The sequence below is a fragment of the Mixophyes fleayi genome, chromosome 2, assembly GCF_038048845.1.
Source record: "Mixophyes fleayi isolate aMixFle1 chromosome 2, aMixFle1.hap1, whole genome shotgun sequence".
Taxonomy (NCBI): domain Eukaryota; kingdom Metazoa; phylum Chordata; class Amphibia; order Anura; family Limnodynastidae; genus Mixophyes; species Mixophyes fleayi.
Genome location: NC_134403.1, coordinates 105,730,301 through 105,754,977, shown reverse-complemented (window position 1 = coordinate 105,754,977; position 24,677 = coordinate 105,730,301). Strand labels below are relative to the sequence as shown.

Below are 24,677 nucleotides of genomic sequence, written 5' to 3'. Positions count from 1 at the left end.
GTGATGTCCCCACCTCATGCAATAATCTTTTCACACAGATATCTTGTTTCAACTTTAGCATCCCTAGTTTCCTTCAGCTATATGATAAAACACAGCAGTTATCAGTCAATTCTAAATAGACCAACTGGGAACTGAGTCCATGAGATTACTGGTTATTTCTATGGACTGCTCCACTTACTGCTGACTGTTGATACTAGTCATAAACCACATTTGAAGAGACCCTAGGTATCTGAAATAAACAGCGAGATATACCCTCTCAGGTGCAAGTTGCTATTATATCATAATTATTACAAAGATAATGATGATTCTAAATAGGAGATTGTTCCCACTTTATACTTCTTATGTAGAGATATATTCATCTTTTGTTAAAGTTAACAGATAATGATGGGGTTTCCAAATATTAATTTGCATTACATTTACAAACAGAATTTTCAATTTGTGAATGTGCATTAGCAATTTTTCCAAGATCAATTTTAAAAGTGAATGTTAAACAAGAATTGCGTTATTTGTTGCATTTTGTATCTGCTTACCATGCAAAGTATTAGCTAACAAGGCTTAGGGCTATTGTTTAGAGAACTCTAAACTGCAAATCAGTCTTATTGTAGGTTACATACGGTTGTATATCCAGTTACCATTTATAATTGGGTTGCTGCAGGTTTAAAATTTCACCACTAGTTAAAGCAAGTGAACCATCAAGGTCTTTGCTTAGGCTTGGAAATACAAAGAAAGAAAGAAAAAAAAAAAAAAAGAAGAGCACCTGCATTTATGTCTCACTAAAAGGAATCTTGTATTTAATATACACCTGAAATATTGTAAGTGAACGATACAATAGCGAATGACAATTGCATTCCATTAATACCGGGGACAAAATCAGTGAGAACAGAAGGGATATACAACACAGGGTAATAACCGGGAAGCATATATTTTGGTTTCAATATTTTTGGTCATAAAAAGACCCTTTTGAAGGTTGTACAGAAATCCATATCCTACAGACACCTTCAGTAGCAACCAATTTGGGAAGAGAAAACTAGCTCCATGTACAGGGCATTGTATTCGATTTAGTTGCCATTTTACATGGAAACTAAAACGAACACTGGGTGATCAAGATAGAGATCACATAACAAGGTTATTTGGCCTGATTATCATAGAAAGGCCTGTGTTTAAGATGATAAAGTTGGTGATATGATGGACATGCAGTGTTTTACCATTACAATGTAATAGTCTGGTACGTGGTAACAAAAAACGACCCTCTAGGAAGAAGTGAGATCACTGAGGGGATTTAGGCTCATTATTCATGAGGCAAATATCTGTAGTTCAACTGTATTTCCAAGTATAGAGTTCAGCCTATAAGATGGTTGCTTGCACTGTGCATACAAAACACTTTAAGGAACAATCAATTACATGGAAGGGTGAGTGAACCTAGAAACATTGCTTTTAATATTTTCCCAAAACTACTTTTGTAACTAAACAGAGTATGATGACCCAGTTTAGAAAATAATGAGTCTTATTTGCTGACTGGAGAGAGAGGAATTATCAATCTAATTGTGGGCGCTACTTACCAGGTACTATTGTGTACTGTAAAATGAGCATTTTTTTCCTTGAAGAGTTGCAGGAGAGATATATTGTTTAATGTGGAGACACCCAAAGAATTCTGACTTTGAGGCATCATAATAAATTTGTAGTAATTGAAATTACCATGTCCTAGGAGTATAATATATTATGTATCCAGATGAGATGTTTCTGGCAGGAGTGATTTAATAAAACCTTTCCAAATGCTGGAGGACAAAGGTTTACTAACCATTCAAGCATGGGAGGCCTCAGATAGAGAGCCATTTATTAAACATGCTCTGCTAATTTTAAGATACGTTTTATTTCTAACTGGGTAGGAAACTCAACTTTGCAACAATCCAGAGATCACACATTTGTAGAATATTTATATAGCAGACTTCTGTCAGATTAGTAAAAATAGTCATCCTCGTCAGTACGTCTCATGATAAAGGATAAAGGCGTTTTGAGGAAATATAGTTTGAGAAACTCTCCAGATATTTTAAAGCCTAGAAACAAAAATCTGCAAATAGTAACAGAACAGAAGGTCTTGTACCCTATAGTCAGGGACGGACTGGCCATCTGGCACTTCTGGCATTTGCCAGAAGGGCCGATGGCTGTGTGGGCCGGTCCAGTACCCTGCGCAGCGGTCATGTGAGTATTTGTATACTCACATGTTCGCGGCGCCGCAGCCCCCCGCACTCACTTAAATTTTTTTATTTTTTTTCAAAGTCTTTTCTTTTTCTATTAGCAAAGGAGGGGGGCGGGCGGCTCCGGCGCCGCGATCATGTGAGTATACAAATACTCACATGATCGCGGCACTGGCGTCCACCCTCCCCCCTTTTGTTTGCACTGAATGTCGGGTGTGACGTCATCACGTCACGCCCGTCATTCAGTGAGGAGCGGCGCCCGGAAGAAAGAAGAAAGGAGAGAAGACAGAAAAGAGAAGAAATACAGAGGTAAGTAAAAGAGAGTAGAAGCGAAGAGAGGCACACAGGAATACAGGGAGAAAGATCACACAGGAATACAGGGAGAAAAGCCACAGGGGAATAAAGGGAGAAAAGCCACAGGGGAATAAAGGGAGAAAAGCCACAGGTGAATAAAAGGAGAAAAGCCACAGAGGAATAAAAGGAGAAAAGCCAAAGGTGAATAAAAGGAGAAAAGCCACAGGGGAATAAACGGACAAAAGCCACAGGGGAATAAAGGGAGAAAAGCCACAGGGGAATAAAGGGAGAAAAGCCACAGGGGAATAAAGGGAGAAAAGCCACAGGGAAATACAGGGAGAAAAGCCACAGGGAAATACAGGGAGAAAAGCCACAGGGGAATAAAAGGAGAAAAGCCACAGGGGAATAAAGGGAGAAAAGCCACAGGGGAATAAAGGGAGAAAAGCCACAGGGGAATAAAGGGAGAAAAGCCACAGGGAGAAAAGCCACAGGGGAATAAAAGGAGAAAAGCCACAGGGGAATAAAGGGAGAAAAGCCACAGGGAGAAAAGCCACAGGGGAATAAAAGGAGAAAAGCCACAGGGGAATAAAAGGAGAAAAGCCACAGGGGAATAAAAGGAGAAAAGCCAAAGGTGAATAAAAGGAGAAAAGCCACAGGGGAATAAAGGGACAAAAGCCACAGGGGAATAAAGGGACAAAAGCCACAGGGGAATAAAGGGACAAAAGCCACAGGGGAATAAAGGGACAAAAGCCACAGGGGAGTAAAGGGACAAAAGCCACAGGGGAATAAAGGGACAAAAGCCACAGGGGAATAAAGGGACAAAAGCCACAGGGGAATAAAGGGAGAAAAGCCACAGGGAAATACAGGGAGAAAAGCCACAAGGGAATAAAAGGAGAAAAGCCACAGGGGAATAAAGGGAGAAAAGCCACAGGGAGAAAAGCCACAGGGGAATAAAAGGAGAAAAGCCACAGGGGAATAAAAGGAGAAAAGCCACAGGGGAATAAAAGGAGAAAAGCCACAGGGGAATAAAAGGAGAAAAGCCACAGGGGAATAAAAGGAGAAAAGCCACAGGGGAATAAAAGGAGAAAAGCCAAAGGTGAATAAAAGGAGAAAAGCCACAGGGGAATAAAGGGACAAAAGCCACAGGGGAATAAAGGGACAAAAGCCACAGGGGATAAAGGGACAAAAGCCACAGGGGAATAAAGGGACAAAAGCCACAGGGGAGAAAAGGCACAGGTGAATAAAGGGAGAAAAGCCACAGGGGAAATAAGGGAGAAAAGCCACAGAGGAATGAAGAAAGGGGGGGGGGGTAAAAGGGACTGGGTGATGAAGAAAGGGGGGAGATAAAAGGCACAGGAGGATGAAGAGGGGCAAAAGCAGCATGGCAGAGTGTGATGAAGGGGGTAAAAGTAGCATGGAGGGCGCAGTGTGATCATAAGGGGGCACAGTATGGTGGTGATGAAGGGGCTGTTTGCAGGGAGGGTAATATGTTTATTTATTAAATGTGAATACTATTATTTTGATGTTGGGGCTGTAGTGAGGCCTAATTTTAAAACGTGGGTGCTATATTGATTTAACAGCGGTGCTGCTTGGAGTTTTCTAAATTTCATGTACCCTTTTTTTTCCAAATAGGGCCCCCAATATTCCAGGATCCAGACAAGCAGCAACTGATCTAAAGACACCAGCAGCCACAAGTTAGGTAGGAGAGAGCAGGACAGTCTGCCAACTGTCCTGAATTTAGTGGGTGACTGTATCGCTTAGTCAGGATTTGGTATGACTGCAAGGACAGTTGGGAGGTATGTCCTGCTTCACATTGTACTGCTTGTGAAGGCAGAACTGTGTGCACCTAACAGTAGTGCTCACGGTATTGCGTGTGTATTTGTTGAAAATGTGTCTAGTAACCATATTACATATAGGAGCCCCCCCTGTCTTAAGTGCCTAGGACCCCCCCCCTTTCCCCCCAAGCCTTAATCCAGCTCTGGTTAGTAGGAGGAATCTGATAGTTGCTCCCAGTCCCCGGACAGGACACAGCCTGCAGAGCAAGCCGAGGAGCTCTAACTCTCATGAGATTTATTAATCTTGTGAGACTCAGAGCTTCCCTGCTCACTCTACAGGAAGTTCTCATCCTGATGAGTGTCAGAAGCGTAGATAAGTACAGTGGACTAGGGTGTTGTAATGTGTTTCTGGGGTGGGGGTGGCGTGATGTGGGTGGGGAGGGCCTGATAAATGTAATGTTTTATTATAATGTATATATCAATGCCCCATGTCGACCACGCCTCCAACATAATGTGGCCACGCCCTTTGCGCCATCGCCGCTGCGCAGCGTCACCAACAGAGGTGGGCCTGTATGCTTCAAATGCCAGGGCTGATTTTTAGTCCCAGTCCGGCCCTGCCTATAGTTGATTTGTTAACCTACCATCAGATCTCAAAGAAACCACCTCAAATGTTAGTATGCAGGTTACAATTTTAAATGATCTTCTAATCATACAAGCTGTCCGAATTGGCAAACTAAATGGTGACTTTTTCATTCATCTACCAAATAAGTTGTACTGGTGTGGTATACACTTATTATAAGCACTCCTCTGGTGACACATTCAGTTTACTTATTTAGAATGCTTGATAAATAGACTTCCCCCAACTATGGGCTTATCGCCAACATTAACACTAGAAGCAGGCATTTTGCCCTTTGATAAGTCAGGCCCTGACTACTATACCTAAAACTATTTGCTCTCAGGCCAGTCATTGCCAGCTAGCCCCTAACAACTGTGATATGGTGTTGGGCCATATAGGAAAGAGTGCAGCATTTGAGGTAGTTCAGTGCTGACACTGTGGGAATAAAAACAAATTCAGTAGGAAATCTGCTTAAGTGTTAGATATACTATCCATACAGATGGAGTAAATAAAATTGTTTTTTTTGTTTTTTAAAATGTTTATTGTACAGGAATAACATAGTAAATGAACATACATTGTTAGATACATCAATAATGCTTGTACAAATACATTTTCAACTTTTATACAGAGGGGAGGGGAAGGGGTGGGGGAGTAAATAAAATAAATAAAAGAAGTGAAAGAGGGAAGGGAGGAGGATGGGACACATCCTATAATTCCAACCATTTATATCCAATACACCTTGATACAAGCATCATCATACCTTTCTATCACATTGAAAATTTCTACGGCATCAAAATACATAAAATTAAGACGAAGATTAAAATAAAATGTAAAGTTAGCATTAGGGATAGAAAGCCAAGTTGGAAGAGGAGCAGAAACCAGATGTAACACTTGTTCTAGATAATACAATACAAGATGGCTCAGGTCATCTCAGGTAGCCTAACAACCTACAAGTGTAAACCTCTCATAAATAAAGAACATTAAAGTCGTCTCAATAAAGACCACCTGGTTAAGACTTGTATAATTTGAGTTTGTATAGAAGATTCTAAAGTTTCAATATATATATACCCCACTTAGTATAAAACCCTTTAATGACTTTCCCATATCTGAGAATGTGGCACGTCTATCAAAGTATAGAATATCCAACAATTCCGATTACTTCTGTAACAGTTGGAGACTCACGTTTAATCCATTTCCCCAGTATGGCTTTCCTTGCTAGAGTAACAATAACTGTAAGAAAGGGTATAATCTGAGGATTCGGTAATTGCTCTTTCCAAGCATCAAAGTAAGCAAACAACAGAGCCTCAGGGTGTGACTGTAGTTGCATATTAAAGGTAAAGTTTAGAAAAGCCACCAATTTACTCCAGAAATTCACAATCCTCGGACACGTCCAAAAATTGTGTATCAAGTTAGCCTCATGAGTCCCACACTTTGGACAAAACCCAGTTTCAGACTCCGCTATACAGTACAGCGCTGCGGAATTAGTGGCGCTATATAAATAAATGGTAATAATAATAATGCTGAACCTGCAAATATAAGTAGAAATGGGTATGTGGAAGCAAATGTATCTTCTGCAATTGCTGAAAAGTGAACATTACTCCTCCGGGGTCAAAGACATCTTTCACTGATAATATACCCTTTTCTTTCCATACCTTGTACATTTGGTTAGATAGTGAGGGAGCAAACTCTGGGTTTCCCCATAATGGTAGATACTTGGTGAATTTCAGATTGTCATTAAGTTTTTGACTAATTGCCTGCCATGCAGCATATGTGTCTCTGGACAATCCATTTTGTAATATATTAGGTGGCACATCACTTTTTGACATATGAAAAAGTGCAGCTGGGACGAATGGGTAGAAACGCTCTTCCTACAATACTTTATTTGTGAAATACTCAATACCAAGTAGCCAGTCTGAGATATACCTGAACATTTCTGTACTATTAAAGATCGAAACATCTGGGAAGCCTACTCCACCATTCTGCTTGGGTAATAATAGTCTATGTCTCGCTATTCTGGGCTTTTTCTGCTGCCATATAAATTTGGTAAAAAAGCCATACATTTAAAAGAATCATTCCAGCTTATGGCAATGGGTAACATTTGCATGGGGGTATGTTAGCTCAGGAAATATTATACTATAATTGCCACTCTCCCCATTAGTGACACTCTAAGATGTTTCCAGTTGTTCAACTGTACCTGTATCTTACCAATAATAGGCGTGAAATTGTATTGGTAGAGGCGCTGTGGCGATGAGGTTATTTGGAGACCCAAATACTTACGTGTTGGCTGCACTATTCTAAAAGTTCCAAGACCCAATGGTACCGATTTATTATTCCATAATAGGAGTACCTCAGATTTTTAAAATTTAATTTTATACCATGTGAACGAGCTAAAGCTTGTTATTGTGTCAAGTATTACTGGGATAGAGGTAGATGGTTCTGACACAAAAAGCAACATATCATCCGCAAATAATGAGAGCTCTACCTCCTTTTTCTGCACCCCAATGCCTGAGAACTGATGACTCTGCATAAGTGCTACTGCCAAGGGCTCTAACACCAGTGCGGATAACAACGGTGATAAAGGGCATCCCTGTCGTGTCCCTCTGCGGATAGAAAAGGACAATGACGAATGTCCATTGACAAGAACATGGATTAGAGGATTCGTATATATTGTTTGTACACTTTCAACAAACTGTATGGAAAACCAAACCTACGGAAGGTTTTGTACAAATGATCACAGCCTACCATATCAAAAGCCTTCTCGACATCTAATAAAAGCAAAAGCACGGGATCATCTCTACTAGCCTCCCACTCCGACTGGATTACAGATATTACTTTCCCAATATTGGAAACTGCATTTCTCCCCCAAATAAACCCTGTTTGGTCTTTATGAATGTCAGGAAATATCCCCTTCAAACGTTCAGCAAGTATTTTTGTTAATAATTTGTAGGCTTTATTCTAAAGGGATATTGGCCTGTAGGAGCCAGGTAATTCCGTGTCTCTGCCATGTTCGGGCAGCAACTTTATAATTGCGGTATTAAAATGAGAGGGCAAAGTCTTACATTTTGCAAGGTTTTAGAGATTTAAAGAAGAAGAATCTTATAAAAGTCTCACGTCAGCCCATCAGGGCCAGGTGACTTATTGGACTTTAAATGTTTCACGGCATCAATTACTTCCTCTTCCGAAATTGGTGCAACTAATCTAGCAACCTGCTGTTCGGATATCTGAGGTAAGTGTACCTGGGACCAGAAGTTAGCTTTATTCTCTAGGTTAGGTTCCTCGGGGGGCTAAAGTTCCTCATAAAAGTATTATCAGGATATATTCACTAGAATATTTAAGATTCCCCGAAGCATCTCTCAGAGAGGTAATCAAGGTAGAAGATTTAGTACCTTGCAATAGATTAGAAAGCAATCTACTGATTTTGTTTCCATATTTATAGAATTGGTACCTGCCTTTTTTCCCTATGCTTATTCTCCATTTGTGTTATCACATTATCAAAATGCACTTTTTTACTCATTATATTGTGCCTTGTGCTTCAGCAGACAAATTGTCTGAATCAGAATTCATTTTCCAGGAGGTGCTACCAGTGAAATCGCCCTTTTTCTTTTCCGGTTTAAATCTCTGCAACTTGGCAGAGGCTGGAGCATTTATAACGGTTTACATTTTTGGGTCAGTTAGTAATCAAAGAGTTGTTATATGAGGTTTTGATGCTACCGAGATCCCTATATTCGATCTTTTACATATTCAGTATATCCCAATATTCAAACGTGTTTGGAACAACTTATGTTGCCACTTTGGACTTATCAGCAGAGCAATTTTATCGTCGTTGCCAGTAACGTGCTGAACTAGAAGAAGTGCTGCTATCCAAACTTGTGTTTACATGTACAAGGCACTGAGTTCTACCAATTCGCCACAAGATGGCAGTATTATACAGATTGCAAAGGGTAAAACTCAGAGTAGCTTAACTAGTGCTGTTTAACCCTGTATTACCTGGAATGTTTGAACAGTCTTAGGGGGGTATTCAATTGTTAGCAAAAAAATGACTTGGCACGCTCGAACTTCCAAACTCGCTATTTTACCTTGTTTGTCAATGTTAAAGTATAGGCTGGCTGCGAACCCTTAGCGGAAAAAGCTATTCAATTGTTTTTAAACGCTGAGTGTGAAACAGGCAAATCTACGGTTTCATCTCGCACCTCCTTGGTCTGCTCAAAGAAAAATTTTTTTTATTAAGTTAAGAAAAATATACATTAAACTGAAAAAATAGGTGTAAAAGTTCATAAAAATAACCTAAAAACAGAAAAGTACTTAAAAAAGTGTGCCAAAGTATCATGGTTTTTTTTTTTTTGTTTTTTTAAAAGCAAAATCGTTTGCTCCCCACTCTATTTAGTCTTCGCCCTAGTGCTGACAGGCTATTGATGTGTGAGTTAAACTCTTTTTTGAAAAATTTGACGTAGGGTTCCACCTAATTTAATTGAACCAGCACTAGGCAAACCAGCCGGGGTGATAGGCACTATAGCAGGGGGGGGACGCAGTTTGGGTCCAACGGCCATAATGACTAAACACCCACAGACTGTTCAGCGCTGGCCTGGATTCCCTAGGGATTGTGGTCCGCTGAAAAATGTAAGCAGGCCACCCCCCTAGGGACACCCAGGCCAGTGCCGATAGCACTAGGGCTCTTCCTACTACCACAGGGCTATGGGTAGTAGGGTAATAAATGGGGATTTTGGATAAAAAAATAAAATAAAAAATAAATAAATTGATTTGTGGAACTACATGTCCCAGCCAGCCATGTTGTCCTAAATAGTGTGGGCATGCTGCTACTTGTCTAACTACAAGCACCAGCGTACCCATAGCACCCAGGGCATGTTTGCACTTGTAGTAGAACCACAAGTCCCAACATGCTCTTACACCCACGGTTGGCTGTGATCTGTAGTTCCACAAAGCAAAATGTTAAATAAAAGCACAACACCCTCATTCCAACCACAAATCTTTATTAAAAATAATAAAACCCCAAGAAATACAGTAAACACCCTCATACACACCATAGATTTTTATTAAAAAAAAAAAAAAAAAAATACTCACCATGGACGAAATCCTCAGTTTTATTATGCTTTACTCACACACACTCATTTACGCAAAGTCCCAACAAATATTTATACCTTCGAAGAAAGGTCCGGCTTGCCCACTGTCCCACAAATATTTGTACCTTACAAATGTCCATGCTTGGCCAGTGTTCAAGAAATGTTTGTAAATTTCAAAAAATTTACCTCCTTGTAAAATCTTTAATTCTGCTGTACAGGGAGGGCCATTGTTGCTTGTAGTGCTGGGGCCCTTCTTCATTGCAGTGTGGGGGCCCATTCTCTTGTGCAGTGCTGGGGCCCTTCTTCATTGCAGTGTGGGGGCCCATTCTCTTGTGCAGTGCTGGGGCCCTTCTTGATTGCATTAATTTACTTTTATTTTTTTATACTAAAATGACTGCCTTAACCACTCATTTCAAACTCGCTAGGACCAATAATAGAGCGCGAGGGGGTGCATGCAAAAAAACAATTGAATTCGCTAACAATTGAATACCCCCCTCAGAGTCTTACACTGAATAGTGACTTGCAGAGTCAAGAATCAATGGAGCAATTTTCATAGGCTTTTAAGGCAGAGGAAGACACTATTGTCTAGTATTGCATACACTTTCCAAAAAAAAAAAAAAAAAACGACAGTGGTGGAATTTTTTCTGCTGCAGCAGTGCTGCCAGCTTGTGCCAAGATGTAATGTGACTGCAGGTGTACAAGGCTGCAATTATTGACCCAACAACGTGCCATGCTCCAATCCTCCTTCCCCCACGCTGGATATCTGCAGGCTGTCACCGTGCATGCAAGAAACAATGGGACACCGCTGTACTGGTCCTCATTGTTCATGAGGCACTGTGGACATAGGAAATCTGCTCCAACACCTGCCGGCACGCAATTCAGCGTTTTGAAGCAAGGTCAGTCTGCCACATTTATAATATAGACCTGCTCATACAACAGGCCGCTTGGAGTATTCCGTTTTGCGCCAAAACTGTCTCAACGCAATCTCTCAGCCATGGAATTATTTAGGAGGGCTTATTTTACACCAATCTGTAGCCCAGGGGTTCTGTAATTCGGACAGAAGCCTTTCAGATAATATACAACGGATCTGCACCTGTCGTGAGCCTAAACGTTTCACTGTTGTCCGGAGCAGTCACTAAAAGCACCCGGCCATATTGGCTGCCAAGCCACGCTCCCCGAAGTAAATATAATTGTTCAGCTACACTACATTTTAAATATCCATCTCCCAATTCTGTGGTTAGGTTATGCAGTAATGATGTTCGGAGTGTATTATGGCACAAATAAATTCATTAGAAATATTTGAGAAAGAGTTTTGGTGGGCATGAGACCCTCCTTAACCTTCGTTGTCAAGATATGAATGATTACCTAGTGTACCTCACCACACAGGAAGGAGCTTACCATCTACAAATACTAGCAAGTGTGAGCTCTTTGTTGCAAGGGGCATAACAGTTTGGCACAGGAGGGTAGTTTTAGTTGTACACATGCATGTGGTAGTAAGGCAGCATAACTAAAGGGCTGGACCTGATCTTGTTCGGAGGAGACCTCCACTCTATTCTTCTGAAAGCAGACCAAGGGCCAGAGATGCCAGAGTGGCTCTCCCCCAAATGTTGTATTGGGGTCCGGCGATGATGCTTTCCTCCTAGGTCTATCATACAGAAGGTTTCCTATACATACCAGACCTGCTTGTAAGTCCCATCAGAACTGGAAATTGCCAATAGAAGAAGAATTACTAACGTATAGTTAAATTGCAAATAAAAGAAAAACCCCAAAAACGCACCAATGTCATGTTAAAAGGTGGCAGAATATGAACTTGTAACCAGTTATTACATTCACAATATCACATCCACCTGTCACCAAACACTTCGAGAAGTTGAGCATTTTCCAACATAATGGAGGAAGAATATACTTCCCAAAGATTACATCCTGGTAACCACACAATGTCACAGAGGTATAAATGATCTAATGCATTCATATCCTTGTTTGCTTACAATATATGGTGCACTTAAAATAATGAAATACAAGACCGTGAAGGAAAATGATTTACAGGGCATTGTAAGTGTATTAGAATATCTGCCCTTTGCATACTATGCATTTTACACTAACTCACAAACTTAGAAAGCGAATATGTTAACTGGGAAGAAAAATAATATTAAATTAAAGCACTGATTGACTGTGTAACAATCTTTATGAAATCTTAGACATCAAACTTTAATATGTTAGGTAAAAAACGGACCAATGTGTTATCCAGTGTGTCAGGATGAGAGCATAAATCTGATATGATGAAATAGAACATTGAATGTCAGGACCCACATAAAATATTGCATTGATACATAGGACTGAACCTGATTTTCAACTCAGATACATGTGTGACCAAATGTTTTTAAAAAGGAAACAATTAGCCCAGTGGAGGTAATTAGGCTGACCAAACCTTTTTGTGAGGAGACCTGCTTAAGATATGCAGATCACAGACATTCATTGTGTTTGATCCTGTATTCCCCGTCCTAATTGACTTCCTTTCAATAGGTAGTGTAAACACCATAGAACCATTAGGTGTGAATTAGAGAGAGAGCCATATGCTTAGCTGGGAATCTTGCAGCCAAGGAAAGCATGTGACTGTCCCATTTCATTTTGTTTCAAAACATGTATTGGGAAGGGGCAGGTGTCAAGACTTTTTTGGGAAATCAATTAACTTTGATAAGCTGCCCATCTTCCTAGGCAATTCCCATGGCACAGATTATGCAATTCAAGTAATTGCTATTCTGAATGTAACCCCTTTTATTTTAAGCTGTTTGCTTGTGTATGTTTTATATCAGTTGTTTATTTATTAATTTTTCTTTATATCTGAATGCCCTGTACTTTTGTATATTAAATCTATAATTTAATATGTTGCGTTCTTCCTACTCTAAACGAACCCATTATCCTGTTAGAAGAAATAGCTCGACCAAGTTAACCTAGTGTGTGATTTGTTGATACATTTGATTAACAAGCTTAGTGTATGCTTGCATTTACATTTGTGTAACAGTCTGGAGGTGTAAAGAGTTAACCCTGTGCTTGCTGGTGTGGGTCTTTCTAGTCTGTGGATAGCTAGAAGCCTTGTGTGCCAGTGTGGGACAGTATATTGGGGTCCTATTGCTCGTATTCAATAAGTGGTGGCAAACCTGAAGTGTCTGAGGGTGTGAGCGCTGTTTGGGGGCGATTCAGTAGGTCTATAACCTGTGTGATAGGTGGAGAGAGACTGAGGGCTGGAATCGTGTGCAACCTCATATAGCAAACACCCCAAAGTCACGGCAGCTGGGAGTGTGTTCGTGACAAGTGTATTAAAAGAATGAAAACTTACATATAAAAGATGCGTATGACCTTGTGCACACGTCTTTACTATAGTTTGTGCATGTAGATACTTAAATGTGTGCATGAAAACATTGCCTGTAAATGTATGCCAAGTATCTGATTATTTGTATGCACTTAATAGTGTGAAAATGGGGTAAGTTTGGAAGAAAGTGTTACTGTGTTCTTATGCATACTTGCCAGTGGCGGATCCGGGGGGGCGCGATCGGGGCTGCCGGCGGCTGCACACTATGTGCAGGTCCGTTCGGCAGAGACAGGCAGGGAGAGTGTGCTGCCCGGCTGCGCTGATTGTGTTTTAAAAACAATCAAAGTGGCCGGGTAGCACACTCTCCCTGCCTGTCTCTGCCGAAGGGACCTGCACATAGTGTGCAGCCGCCGGCAGCCGAAGCTGTCAAAAAGGAGGCGGGGACTAAATTATTTTCTAGACCCGCCTCTGATACTTGCCTACTCTGGGAACAGAAGAGGCCTCCCTCCCGGATCCCACCTACTCCATTACTGAAGTGCAACATCACAGACCTGCCCCACCACAGTGAATTTTGGTCTTTCTATGCAGGGGAGAGCTACGGTCACAGGATCACAGCACCAGCCCATCCCCACTTGCCAACCAACCTTTTGAAATGTTGGCAAGTATGTTCTTATACAAGTGTATAAATTCATACCAATTTGAAAGTGTTATATTTAAAAATTACAAAGATATATAGACACACACAAAATGTATCATGGGAACAGTATGTGGTTATGAGAATGATGGGTTAGTATTTATTTCTCTTACAAAGATAGAATGGGTCGTTATTATCACAAAGAAAATCTTTTATCCGATAAGCACTGACCTAACACTTTACAGCTCTGTATTTGTACAAACACTCATCCAGTGACCAGATATTTTGTCTATTGCCTGCACAGCACAACACACATTTACTGAATGAATCACACCACCTCCGGAGTTCTAGAAATCACCCATGCTACTTGGGGATGGTAAGATTTAAACAATCGGTGGCACAGCTGTTAGGCTGGGAGTTGTTAAGTGTGCTCCAACATGGCAGCCCATGCCCCAGGACAGGCAAGGAGGATCAATTAGCACGGAGATGTTAAGATGACGTGTTATTTCCAGTGAGCCTTATGAGCTGACCGAGGGATGGTAGACCAGCTAACAGAATACCCTATAGAGCGTAGAGACAATTTTCAAGGATGTTTGCTGGACTAATAAAAATCAAGACAACTTTGTGCATGTAAGAGGTTTGCTGCAGTGTGCAGAGAAGAGAAAACTTTACTGGCTCAAGATCAACCTCAGGTAAACAATTTGGAATTTTAGCATTTGGTGGATAACTATGGACTCTTTATATGTGTATTAACTCTCTATATGTGTATTAACAAAGTTCCTTTCCTGGCCCTAGCTGTCTCCTAGCTGACTTGACATGTTCATGTCCTATTTGCAGCAGTGTAGAACTTAAGAAGCAGCCAGGCAGTCAAAAACTGTGCGATCTTGAGGGGGAGGGAGGAGGGGGGGGATGCAAGTATTTGTATCCATTGCATCAATGGAAATGGCTATTAAATATTAGGCACCGGTAGTAATTTGGGAGATGTGGAGATGTACTGGTTGGCTGGCTTCTGTGAATTGTTCAGCTCTGCCATTGTGTTACATTTAACAAATAGAGTTACAAAAGAACACTAAATCTTCTTTCTAGTGAGTGACCAGGTGAAAGGACAACGAGAGTCAGAGGATGCACCAACAATCCAAACCATAAAAGAAAGTGTTGGTAGTAGCTACATAAAATAAAAATGATTTTGACTTTGGAAATTCAGTCTTTAATGCATATAAAACAAAACAAGAAGTTAATCATATCCATTGTCCTAAATTGTATACAGCTGCAATAACCTTTTAGGTCTCTTCAGTACAAGATGAGTTCTAGTCATGACTGAATAATGCTTAGAGTGTCCCCAGCTGCACAATATAGTAGATGCAGCCTTTAATGCACATAAACAAGGGAGAGAGTCAGAGTGATCATTGTGACTTGTAAGGTGTGATGAAATTACAAGACAAACATATACTGTATCTCAAGTCTTCTTATCTACATGCCCCAGCCTCACCAAACCTGTGATCTTGTATTGTAACTATGCATTTCTACATAGTCTTTGAACCTATTAAACCGACACCTTTACAGAGAAGTGGCCAGCTATTCATTAATCAAAACCTCTGATCTACAGATAGCTAGCAATTATGTCAGGCAATTTAAAAGTGGTAAAAACCTTTATCAACAATTTAAATGCAAAATCATTATGTTCTAATATGTACAAGGGTGATCTGCTTTATCTTCTCCATTTCATCCAGAATAAGGGTTTGTCAAACGTTACCATTTAAAATGGATTTGTAATTTATTAAATTATGCAGCCCAGATAGAAAATATCCAGCACAGGCTTTGGCTGTATAATGTAACAAGAACTAGGGTCTTTACCTAAAAGTAATAATCATTTCTAGTAATTTATACACAATTTATTCTGAAAAACCTAAAGCATTTGATAAGTTTCTAAAATACTGTAAAAACATGCAGCCTGTAACGAAGGACAAAGAGAAAGGTAAAGCCTAGAACCAACTTGTTATGATTAATACAAGAGATGAGCAGAGTAACTGGGCCCTCTCCCATTTCTAATTACTAAATAAACCATATACACAGGCACGGCGCTAAAATAAATATAAACATATACAATATTACATAAATATCTAATGATGTATATATAGTCTCTATCGAACTTCACTGAAATACAATTTCTTCAATCGCTTCAGACCATAGCAGAAGACCGCCCAATAGCCAGAAAATGGACATAAACTGACAGTGACAAGTACTGGTCAGTCTAGAACCATAATAGTTGATGACAGAGTCATTCTTTATTTCTCATGTATTCCCGTGATGTTATATGTAGGGGAAGAAAAAGTCACAGAGAAAACATCATAGTGCAGACTGTTATAAATGCAACTTGTGTTTATGATGCTCGTGAGTCTTAACATGCAACACCTCATGTCTCCCAGTGATAGTTCTCAATAAGTTCCAAAATCCCCCATAAGGGGTGCACACTTATGAGAACTATCTTAGATCATAAGCCTGTAGTATACAACGTATAGTGTGTCATGAGACTCCTTAGTGCACTAGGTGGTTACCCATCCAGAAAACAATCCACCCAAACTCTGCTTAGCTTCCAAGATCTGACAAGACTGCGTTATAGGACTCCTAATTCTCATTGCACTTCATTGGTTAGCAAGCATCCATATGCATGTATATGTGAAAAAAAAGCAAGCTCTCATAGTGCATTATCTTTATACTAAAAAAAGTTAAATTTATTTCCAGGTATCCAGCATTTCACAATAAAAATTGAATATATCTAAAAGAAAATAAAAAAAATACATAAAAGATTATAGCGACAAATATCAGCACATCACACCCAAGTTGGACTCTTACCCTAAGGCAGATGGTATATAGCGTATAAACAGTGTAAGTGAAGAGTCTGCTTTTTCCACTGACGCCCTTTTCAGGAAAAGAGCTGTACCAGACTGTGTGTGTACACCAACAGCCAACGTGTTTCAATCCTTAAGATCTTTATCAAGGCTAACAAGGCTCTTACCATTTCCTCCTATTTAAACTAAAGCTAACCAATCACTAACTAATGGGATCATGCGCACCTCTCCAGGAACGATTATGTTCCCCGTTTCAACTACTTAAATAATTCAAACAATAGGGAATGTTTATAAAGCATATAATACAACTCTGAACTGTCAATCCGTGATCTAGATCTTCTTAGTAAGTCCACAATGATATCTATTTCCCCCTTGTTGCTACATCTTAATTAGTATGATATATGGCAAATTCATATTTAAACCCATGCTGTAATTTTACTTATACCAGGTATTATCATTTGTGGCTCGTCTAAAATACTTATTCACATCGACTGGTCATGTTCCCATGTGTATCACAGTAAAATCCTACAACTTGCATATAAAAGTAAATAAAAAAAGCAAATAAAAAAAACAAAAACACAATTTTACAAGAATCTTAAGCAGCCTACAGTACCTAGGTGGTATCCCATCCAGAAAACAACCCAGCCAAACTTGGCTTAGCTTCCAACATCTAACAAGACTGCATTGATCGTGTTGAAGAGAGTGTTTTTAGAATTACATTTAATGGCAAACAGAGCAAGAGGGTTCTAGATTTTGCGATGCTGCGCAACCTAAAAAGGCCCTGTCATAAACACAGGCAGCTGACTTTCCCGACATCATGGTGGACACCAGCAGCAGAATCTGCTGTGACATCATCAGTCTGTATAAGTCAACATTGTATTTTGCAGATTTCCAAGTGATCATGCACCGATTTCGAAATGAGGGGGCCCACAAGCACTGCAAAATCGCAGCCCATATTGACCGAATATCCCTATACAGCAAGATGTGTGCAGAAGATGACAAAGTTCCCGGATAATACGAAGAGCAGAGGTACGTTATAGGGAATTGTGGAAAATGTGGCGAGATAATCACTGCTGTAAACCTGTGTGTTTTCATCCTCCGACAGCACTTACAAACATTATCAAGAAGAATGGCCCGAAGGCCACTTACGTGGCCAAATAAAACGATAGTCCAATTGCTCGACCTGCAGGTCATGGGGCAGGATTGGTACAGGTATGGCCAGCTTTGGAGAAATGGCTGCCTCCTAACATGGTAACCTGTTGCTAAGGGGAGGAAGGGTCATTTTCCGTTAAGGATAAATACTAGTTATTTTATGTATATTGGTAACGTTAAAATAAGACTCATGATTAAAGATTTTTTTTGTTATCAGACCATATGGTTTACTTTTCACTCATCTCAAGGTATCAATACAGAACTTCTTATGCTTACACAAGAAAATCTCTTACCTGACTTTTGACAGGTAATTAAACTCTATGGCTGTGCAGGCTGTATGGCCGTCAGTCATCTGCAAACGAAGCATTCTGGGAGCTGCCTGAGATTCTTCATTGTCTTTTGGAGCAGATACATTACGAATTTTCTGAATTTGCAGAACACATGGACCATCTACCTGGTAAACATAAGGTAGAGTTAGAAAAAAAGAAAGCAAACTCATAAACCGATATCACAATCTCTGGAGACTTAAATACAGAGGTGGTCTAGGTCAGGCTCTTTACAGGTCACAGCAAGGGCAGGTAGTAATACTAAAGGTTAGATTACAAATGGAAGTAAAAAAATGTCCTTGAGTTTAACTCGTCCATAAAGATCATTCCATCTGACATGCAATTAACTATTGAATTCCTTCCTATTATAGACGGAAGTTCATACAAACATTTAGGCGTCTTCTAAAATGAAATCTGAGGTATTTGTGTGTATAATGTAACAAGTTGGGGCACTAAGTAACATAATGAAGATGTGTTTTCCTTTTATGATTAGAACAAGTTTTATAATCGGTAACCATAATGTACCATCTCCAATATTTGAATACAATGTCAACTGCATTTGAAAACATAGTTTTGCTGAGTGTATATATAACTGTCTATCTACATTATTTATAAAACACACGCACAGTTATGAGACTAGGTTAGGGTTAACGTCCAGTGTCTTGGTTCAACTAGCCTCAGCTAGGTTTATTCTCCAGGATTAAAAATAAACACATACAAGTCCTTGCCTGTGGACCTTCTAACTTAACACACAGAAACACCTTCTCATGTGTATGACCTCGTTTCCCACACATATACAAAATACAAAACTTCCCGGTACTGCATTAACATTGTCTAATGAGGTATCGAACCAGATGTGAGCGAGTTCTCTGTACAGTGCTGCGGAATTAGGGGTGCTATATAAATAAATGGTGACGATGATTGTGTATATATATATATATATATATATATATATATATATATATATATCAAAAGACATCTGGTTCAGTTATAGGAAAGGCTGATTCAGCTTCAGTCCTGTAACAGATTTCTCACAGAAAGTAATATAGGTGTATTGTTAAATGAAGTAGTAGCTGCAAATTCTGTCAATGTTTTCACCGTTTTTTTGTATAATTTATAGATCGGGATTGGACATTATGCTGGGATGCCAACTCAAGCTAAATATAGCCAGTATGGAGTGAAAATGTGAAATACAAACCCGTGCAGTGAGTCGAACAAGCATCTCCTGCCTCTCCTAATGAAGCTTGAGGTTGTACAAGACCATGTTGTCTACAGTGCAAACAATACAGTCCAATAGCTGAATACCACCCAGTCAATGCATTATCAGAGCTGACTCCAACAAGCATTATCTGTGTGAGAAACTATCTTTTTACAGATGCTGGAAAAAGTAAATAAGTGTTTTATTTGAATAGCAAAGGCAAAAAACCCACATCAAGTGTTATATTTTCAGGGCTTCTTGCAATATTTCAAGTTTAGGAATGCATACCTTTTTATGTGCTTTGGTCTCCTTCCCCAGTGGAGCTTTTCAGATGTGCAGTGTCTGTTCAGTGTATAATACCACTTTCACATTGCCGCCCCTGCAATATCCCGAGTTTTTCAAGACGTTTTTTGCCGTGTCACAGAGCATCCCAGCTCAGACAGACACTGTTCACACTGCACCTTGGACTCAGGAATTTCCCGGGTTGACCCCGTTCATACTGATCGCGGGTCTGCCCTGGCAATAAGCGCGAGCCATCACAAGAGTGGGGAGGTCATTTGAAATGGACTTTTTTTTTTTATTTTTTTTTTTGCACACAAAGATGAGGCCAAAGTGGGTGGCGACTGTTCACTGCATTACTTTAATCATAACCGACAAGTCCCTATTGTGTAGCCCGGAGTTTCTGGTTAAATGCGTTTTTTGGCTGTTTTATAAAGCAAATGAGAGCTTTCAACTGTTGGACAGTGAGCATCACGGCAGCTTGATGATGACAGTGCTATGGGATTTGCCAGGGCAGAGTTGCCGAACACCACATTGCATTGGTCATAAAATAGCCATTCCATACGGACAGCACCATTATTTATCCGGTTGTGGTCATGCACTTTGGAGTTATGTGTTCGAAGTGCCTTTAATTTATTTACCAACTGTTGCTGGCTGCCCTTTATCCCACGCTCTGTATTTTTGCTATGTTATACTACTATATCCTTTACACTGCCTGCAATCTGTCTTTTAATTTCCTCCTCTCCTCTAATGGCCAGCAGCTCACGCACCTCTTCCTCTAACCAGTGTGCCATGCTTTCTCCCATCTGTCTTCTCTACAGCACTGAAATTATGTCATCCTCCAGCGTCCCCAATACCCCCAATCAGCTTCTTTATGCGAGACCTGGTTGAAAAACCTGGGTCGCATCGTTCACACTGCAGGCAACCTGGGAGTGACACAGGAATAACTCTGCAAAAGTCCCGGGTCTAATCTGCAGTGACCCTCTTTTTATACTAAGCCTTGACCCAGGTCGTCGGAGCTCGCCCCGGCAAAAACCTGTTGTTTTTTTTTAGGCAGTGTGATACCGCTTTCATACTGCAGCCCCGGCAATATCCCGGGTACATGAACCCAGGATATTGCCGGGGAACAGCGGCTCTCACAACTTTAGAATGGTGTTTGGCGAGACCCAGGCTGAAAAACTTGGGTCTCACCATTCATAGTGCAGGCGACCCGAGTCGGACCCAGGAATTACCCCACCAAAAATCCCCCCGGTAATTAGACCTGACACCATTCATACTGAGCCTCGACCCGGGTCGTCTGGGCTTGCCCTGACAAAAGTCTGGGGTTTTGGCGCAGTATGAATGGGGTATTAGCCACCCATCTTGGAGAAAAAAAAAAAAAAAAGCAGCTGGAAGATAGAAATTGTTTTAAATTTAAATAAATAGTGTACTACACTCTTTCCAAAATTAGCATTCAAAGCACATGGTGATTAGATAGGTTTGTATACATGTTTAACAAAAATAAATAAAAGCTAAATCTTGTATACCATGTAGCTGAAATAGTTAATTTCAATGTCAGAACTGTAAACAGCAGATGACAGATGGAAATGTTGTACTGTTGGTCTCTTACTGAAAGCAGTACTGTTTTGGGTTCTTCCTTTGCTCATGTTTTTAATTTTGTCTCATTGTCACATCATTAGCACCGTATTAAATGCTAATTACATTATAATAAGCTAAATTGCGACTGAAATATTAAATGTTATTTGCACAGTTATTGGGTCAGATGAGAACAATTGAGAAGAAGAAATAAAATGCAGTAGTACTGCTTTCTTCTCAATTGTGGGAGCATCCCATAATATTTACCCAACAAGTGGGTAACAATACAAAGCAAGGTATGGGTATTAAAAAGGAAGTGCTGTTTATTTTTAAATGTAGAGATTTAATAGTCATATTTTATTTCTGTTATTATGATGCTCCCACTTACCTAATCTTTGGGATATTGAGAGTACATGTGTGGGCATACCCTTCAGCGATCATTGCTATGGTGTCATTGATTTAAATGTTCTCTATAAAAAACTCTGAAGGCAACAAAAGACACCTATGGCAATAATTAAAAAGTAGCAGGATCCCTCCTGTAAAATGTTTTTTTCAACTTGGCTTTACCAAACAAAACCAAAAATCAAAAACTGCGTATGGCATTTACATGTATATCAAAAGTTTCAAGAGCTCATCAGTACTAAAGAAATTTGAGATACAGCTGTGATTGGGGGGGGGGGGGGGGATATCTTCCTGACTAAGTGTATGGAATGACAGACAACAGCTCTCTTCCATCCTGTAATTGAGATAACAGGTGTTAAACCAGAGTGTGAAAATTGCATACCACCCAACTCGGCATCTGATTACATCGGGATAGAAAGCGGAGGGGCATGGCGATGAAACAATAGAGGCGAAATCACACAATGATGGGACATAGCCGCAGGGCTGGACACTGCCTAGCGCTTCTAGGCTGCCTTTTACACCTCTGCCTAAAAATAAGCATCTTAAATAATTCCTAGTAGTAGGTGTGCACGGCAATCATTCATTGTAGTGAACACGAGATCCCTCCCAACTTTTAGACCCCATAGGACACAGCCCTCAAATCAGGACAGTTTGGAGGTATGGAAAGAGCAGACGGCTGTTGTGCCCAGGAACAGTTCCGTTTCGTCCTTGGCCCACGCGGTCTACAAACAGTGCTAAGCAGCACACTGACTGAAGCGATAATTGGGTTTTTGACCTTATAACACCTATTATATATCTAGAATAAATTATTACTACTTTCAAATGCTTGTGCTGGTCTGTTCATTACTCTATGGACAAGGTGAAAGTATCTTTATTATGTATCCTGCACACTGGAAATATTCATATATGCAAGCACTGAGTGCTCCCTGTCTCTCTCTGGACTTTCATATATATTTATACATACACAGGATGAGCATATGATTAATAAAACACGAAACACCACATGATTATAATGATGCTGCCATCAAGGTAGGGTTCACAGTACTATCAAGATAAATTAAATGGCAGAGATGGATGAAAATGTGAATGTCACAGTTTTGAAGAGCATTTTTAACATAAAAAAAAACTCATTTGACCTTCTCTCTTAAGCAAACAAACTGAACAACATTTCACAGTGGTTGTTCGCTAAATCTGAAAGTTAGAATTTTTGAACATCCCTACTTTCAGGTATTATAAGAATTCTGACAACATTAGGAGTCATACCAATCCATCTTAAGTGCACAAATCCTGCAATGCGCATTTGAAGAGAGGAAAAGTACTAAACTTTTCCTATGTTCTCATCCTCTGTATGTCAATAGCATGATATGGCTGATTCTTGTCTAATGTCGCCACCTAGTGGTCAAACGTAAGACAAACTATTTATGAACTATGAAAATTAATCACTAGAAAAAGAATGAATAAGCATTGCTTAAAAACACATACAAATGTAGATATTACATTGTTCATGTTAGTATGCTATTAACTAAGGTAAAGTAGAATACTCCAGGAGGAACCTATTTTTTTGTCCAAGGTCTACATGTTACAGAAAAATGCCAAACTTTTACGCACATTTAAAGTGAACCTGCCATCCGCCCCTCACTATTTTGTGAATGCCTCTTCCCCTTCTGTGTGTTGGCTTCTTGCACATCAGGCCAGACCAGGAGAGCTGTATCTCTCTATATTGTCCTGCACATCACTAGTCTCAACATTTTTTCACTAAAGCAAAGCGTAGGAGTGAAGGTGCCATGGAGCTGTGGGGAAAGTCACAATTTTACAATTAGCATACAGGGAACGCCTACTTCAGAAACCTCTCCTAGTAGTAGGTAGTAGAAGTTTTTCTAATTAAAGTTGAATGGTTTTCCACCTCTTTAAAGTGAATAGTCAACCACACTGATGCCAGGTCATATTTAAGGTTCATTATAACTTTTCTTTTTATTTAAAACAAACACGTCTGGCCATGATTTTCAATGTGACTTAAATGGCTGCTGTAGCAAACAAATCTCAAAGTGCAGCACACATTGAAGTGGATATGTTCCACATCAAGAAATCTGTAGACTATTTAATTATAACATTTATATATAGTGCTAGCATATATTAATATTACAAATGAAATGTCTGTAAATAAAGCACAACAATCTGAAGTTCTGAACATAGATCTAAAAACAGAGGATAGATATCACCATCTTGTGGCAATATTGAGTACTACAATCATACAGATGTTCATACATCAGAAACAAATGAGAACTTGTTTTATTGTAGGCACAGTGTGAATCATATACAGGATGGTGAACAGAACACTTATTTTTGCTTGTTTTTTTTTCATAAACATTATTTTGCAAAATGCTATGCCCCTGACAAAGTGGGCTTTAAAAGGTTCAAACTACTCTTCAAAGCCTTATATATTAAGGTAAAATTGTGTTAACCATACCCACTTCTGAATAATGTTTTACAAATTTATTAACTCTAAATTTCTAGAGCAAAGTAGAAGAGTGTAACTGTATGCATGTAATACAAACAAAACTAAATTTAAATGAAGGCAATTTAACTGCACATTTCACTGCATTAAACATCCTGAAAGTTGTTGCTACAAAACCCTTACTATAGTGTTGTTACTTTATAGGAATGTTTCACTAAATAATGAAGCAAAAATATTTTTAAAGAATTTACTGACCTGGAAAACAAGAAATATGGATTAATCCAGTGATGGGCAAACTACGGCCCGCGGGCCAGATCCTTCCCACTTAGAGGTTCTATCCAGCCGGCCAATATTTTAAAAAATTTCATTAAAATATGCATAAAATTATTAGGGCCGACCCTGTGTGTCAGAACATTCATTTTTATGACTTCCCAGCTATTTCCTCCATTACACTTCATCCTCCTTCCTAAAAGGACACTTCGTATGTCAATCACTCAAACACCTGCCCGCCCCCTAATGGCTGAAAGTCATGTGAGAAG

The 24,677-nt window shown here is 39.7% G+C and overlaps 1 protein-coding gene across 1 annotated transcript in view; it reads right to left on the bottom strand.

Annotated features, from left to right (window-relative positions):
- Nucleotides 1-18,354, bottom strand: part of TDRD3 (tudor domain containing 3) — a 109,195-nt gene extending 90,841 nt beyond the window's left edge. The window contains exon 1 of the mRNA XM_075199797.1: nucleotides 18,197-18,354. Coding sequence (XP_075055898.1) covers nucleotides 18,197-18,270 — 74 coding nt within the window. The 5' untranslated portion in view covers nucleotides 18,271-18,354. The remainder of the gene's footprint in view (nucleotides 1-18,196) is intronic.
- Nucleotides 18,355-24,677: the final 6,323 nt, after the last annotated feature.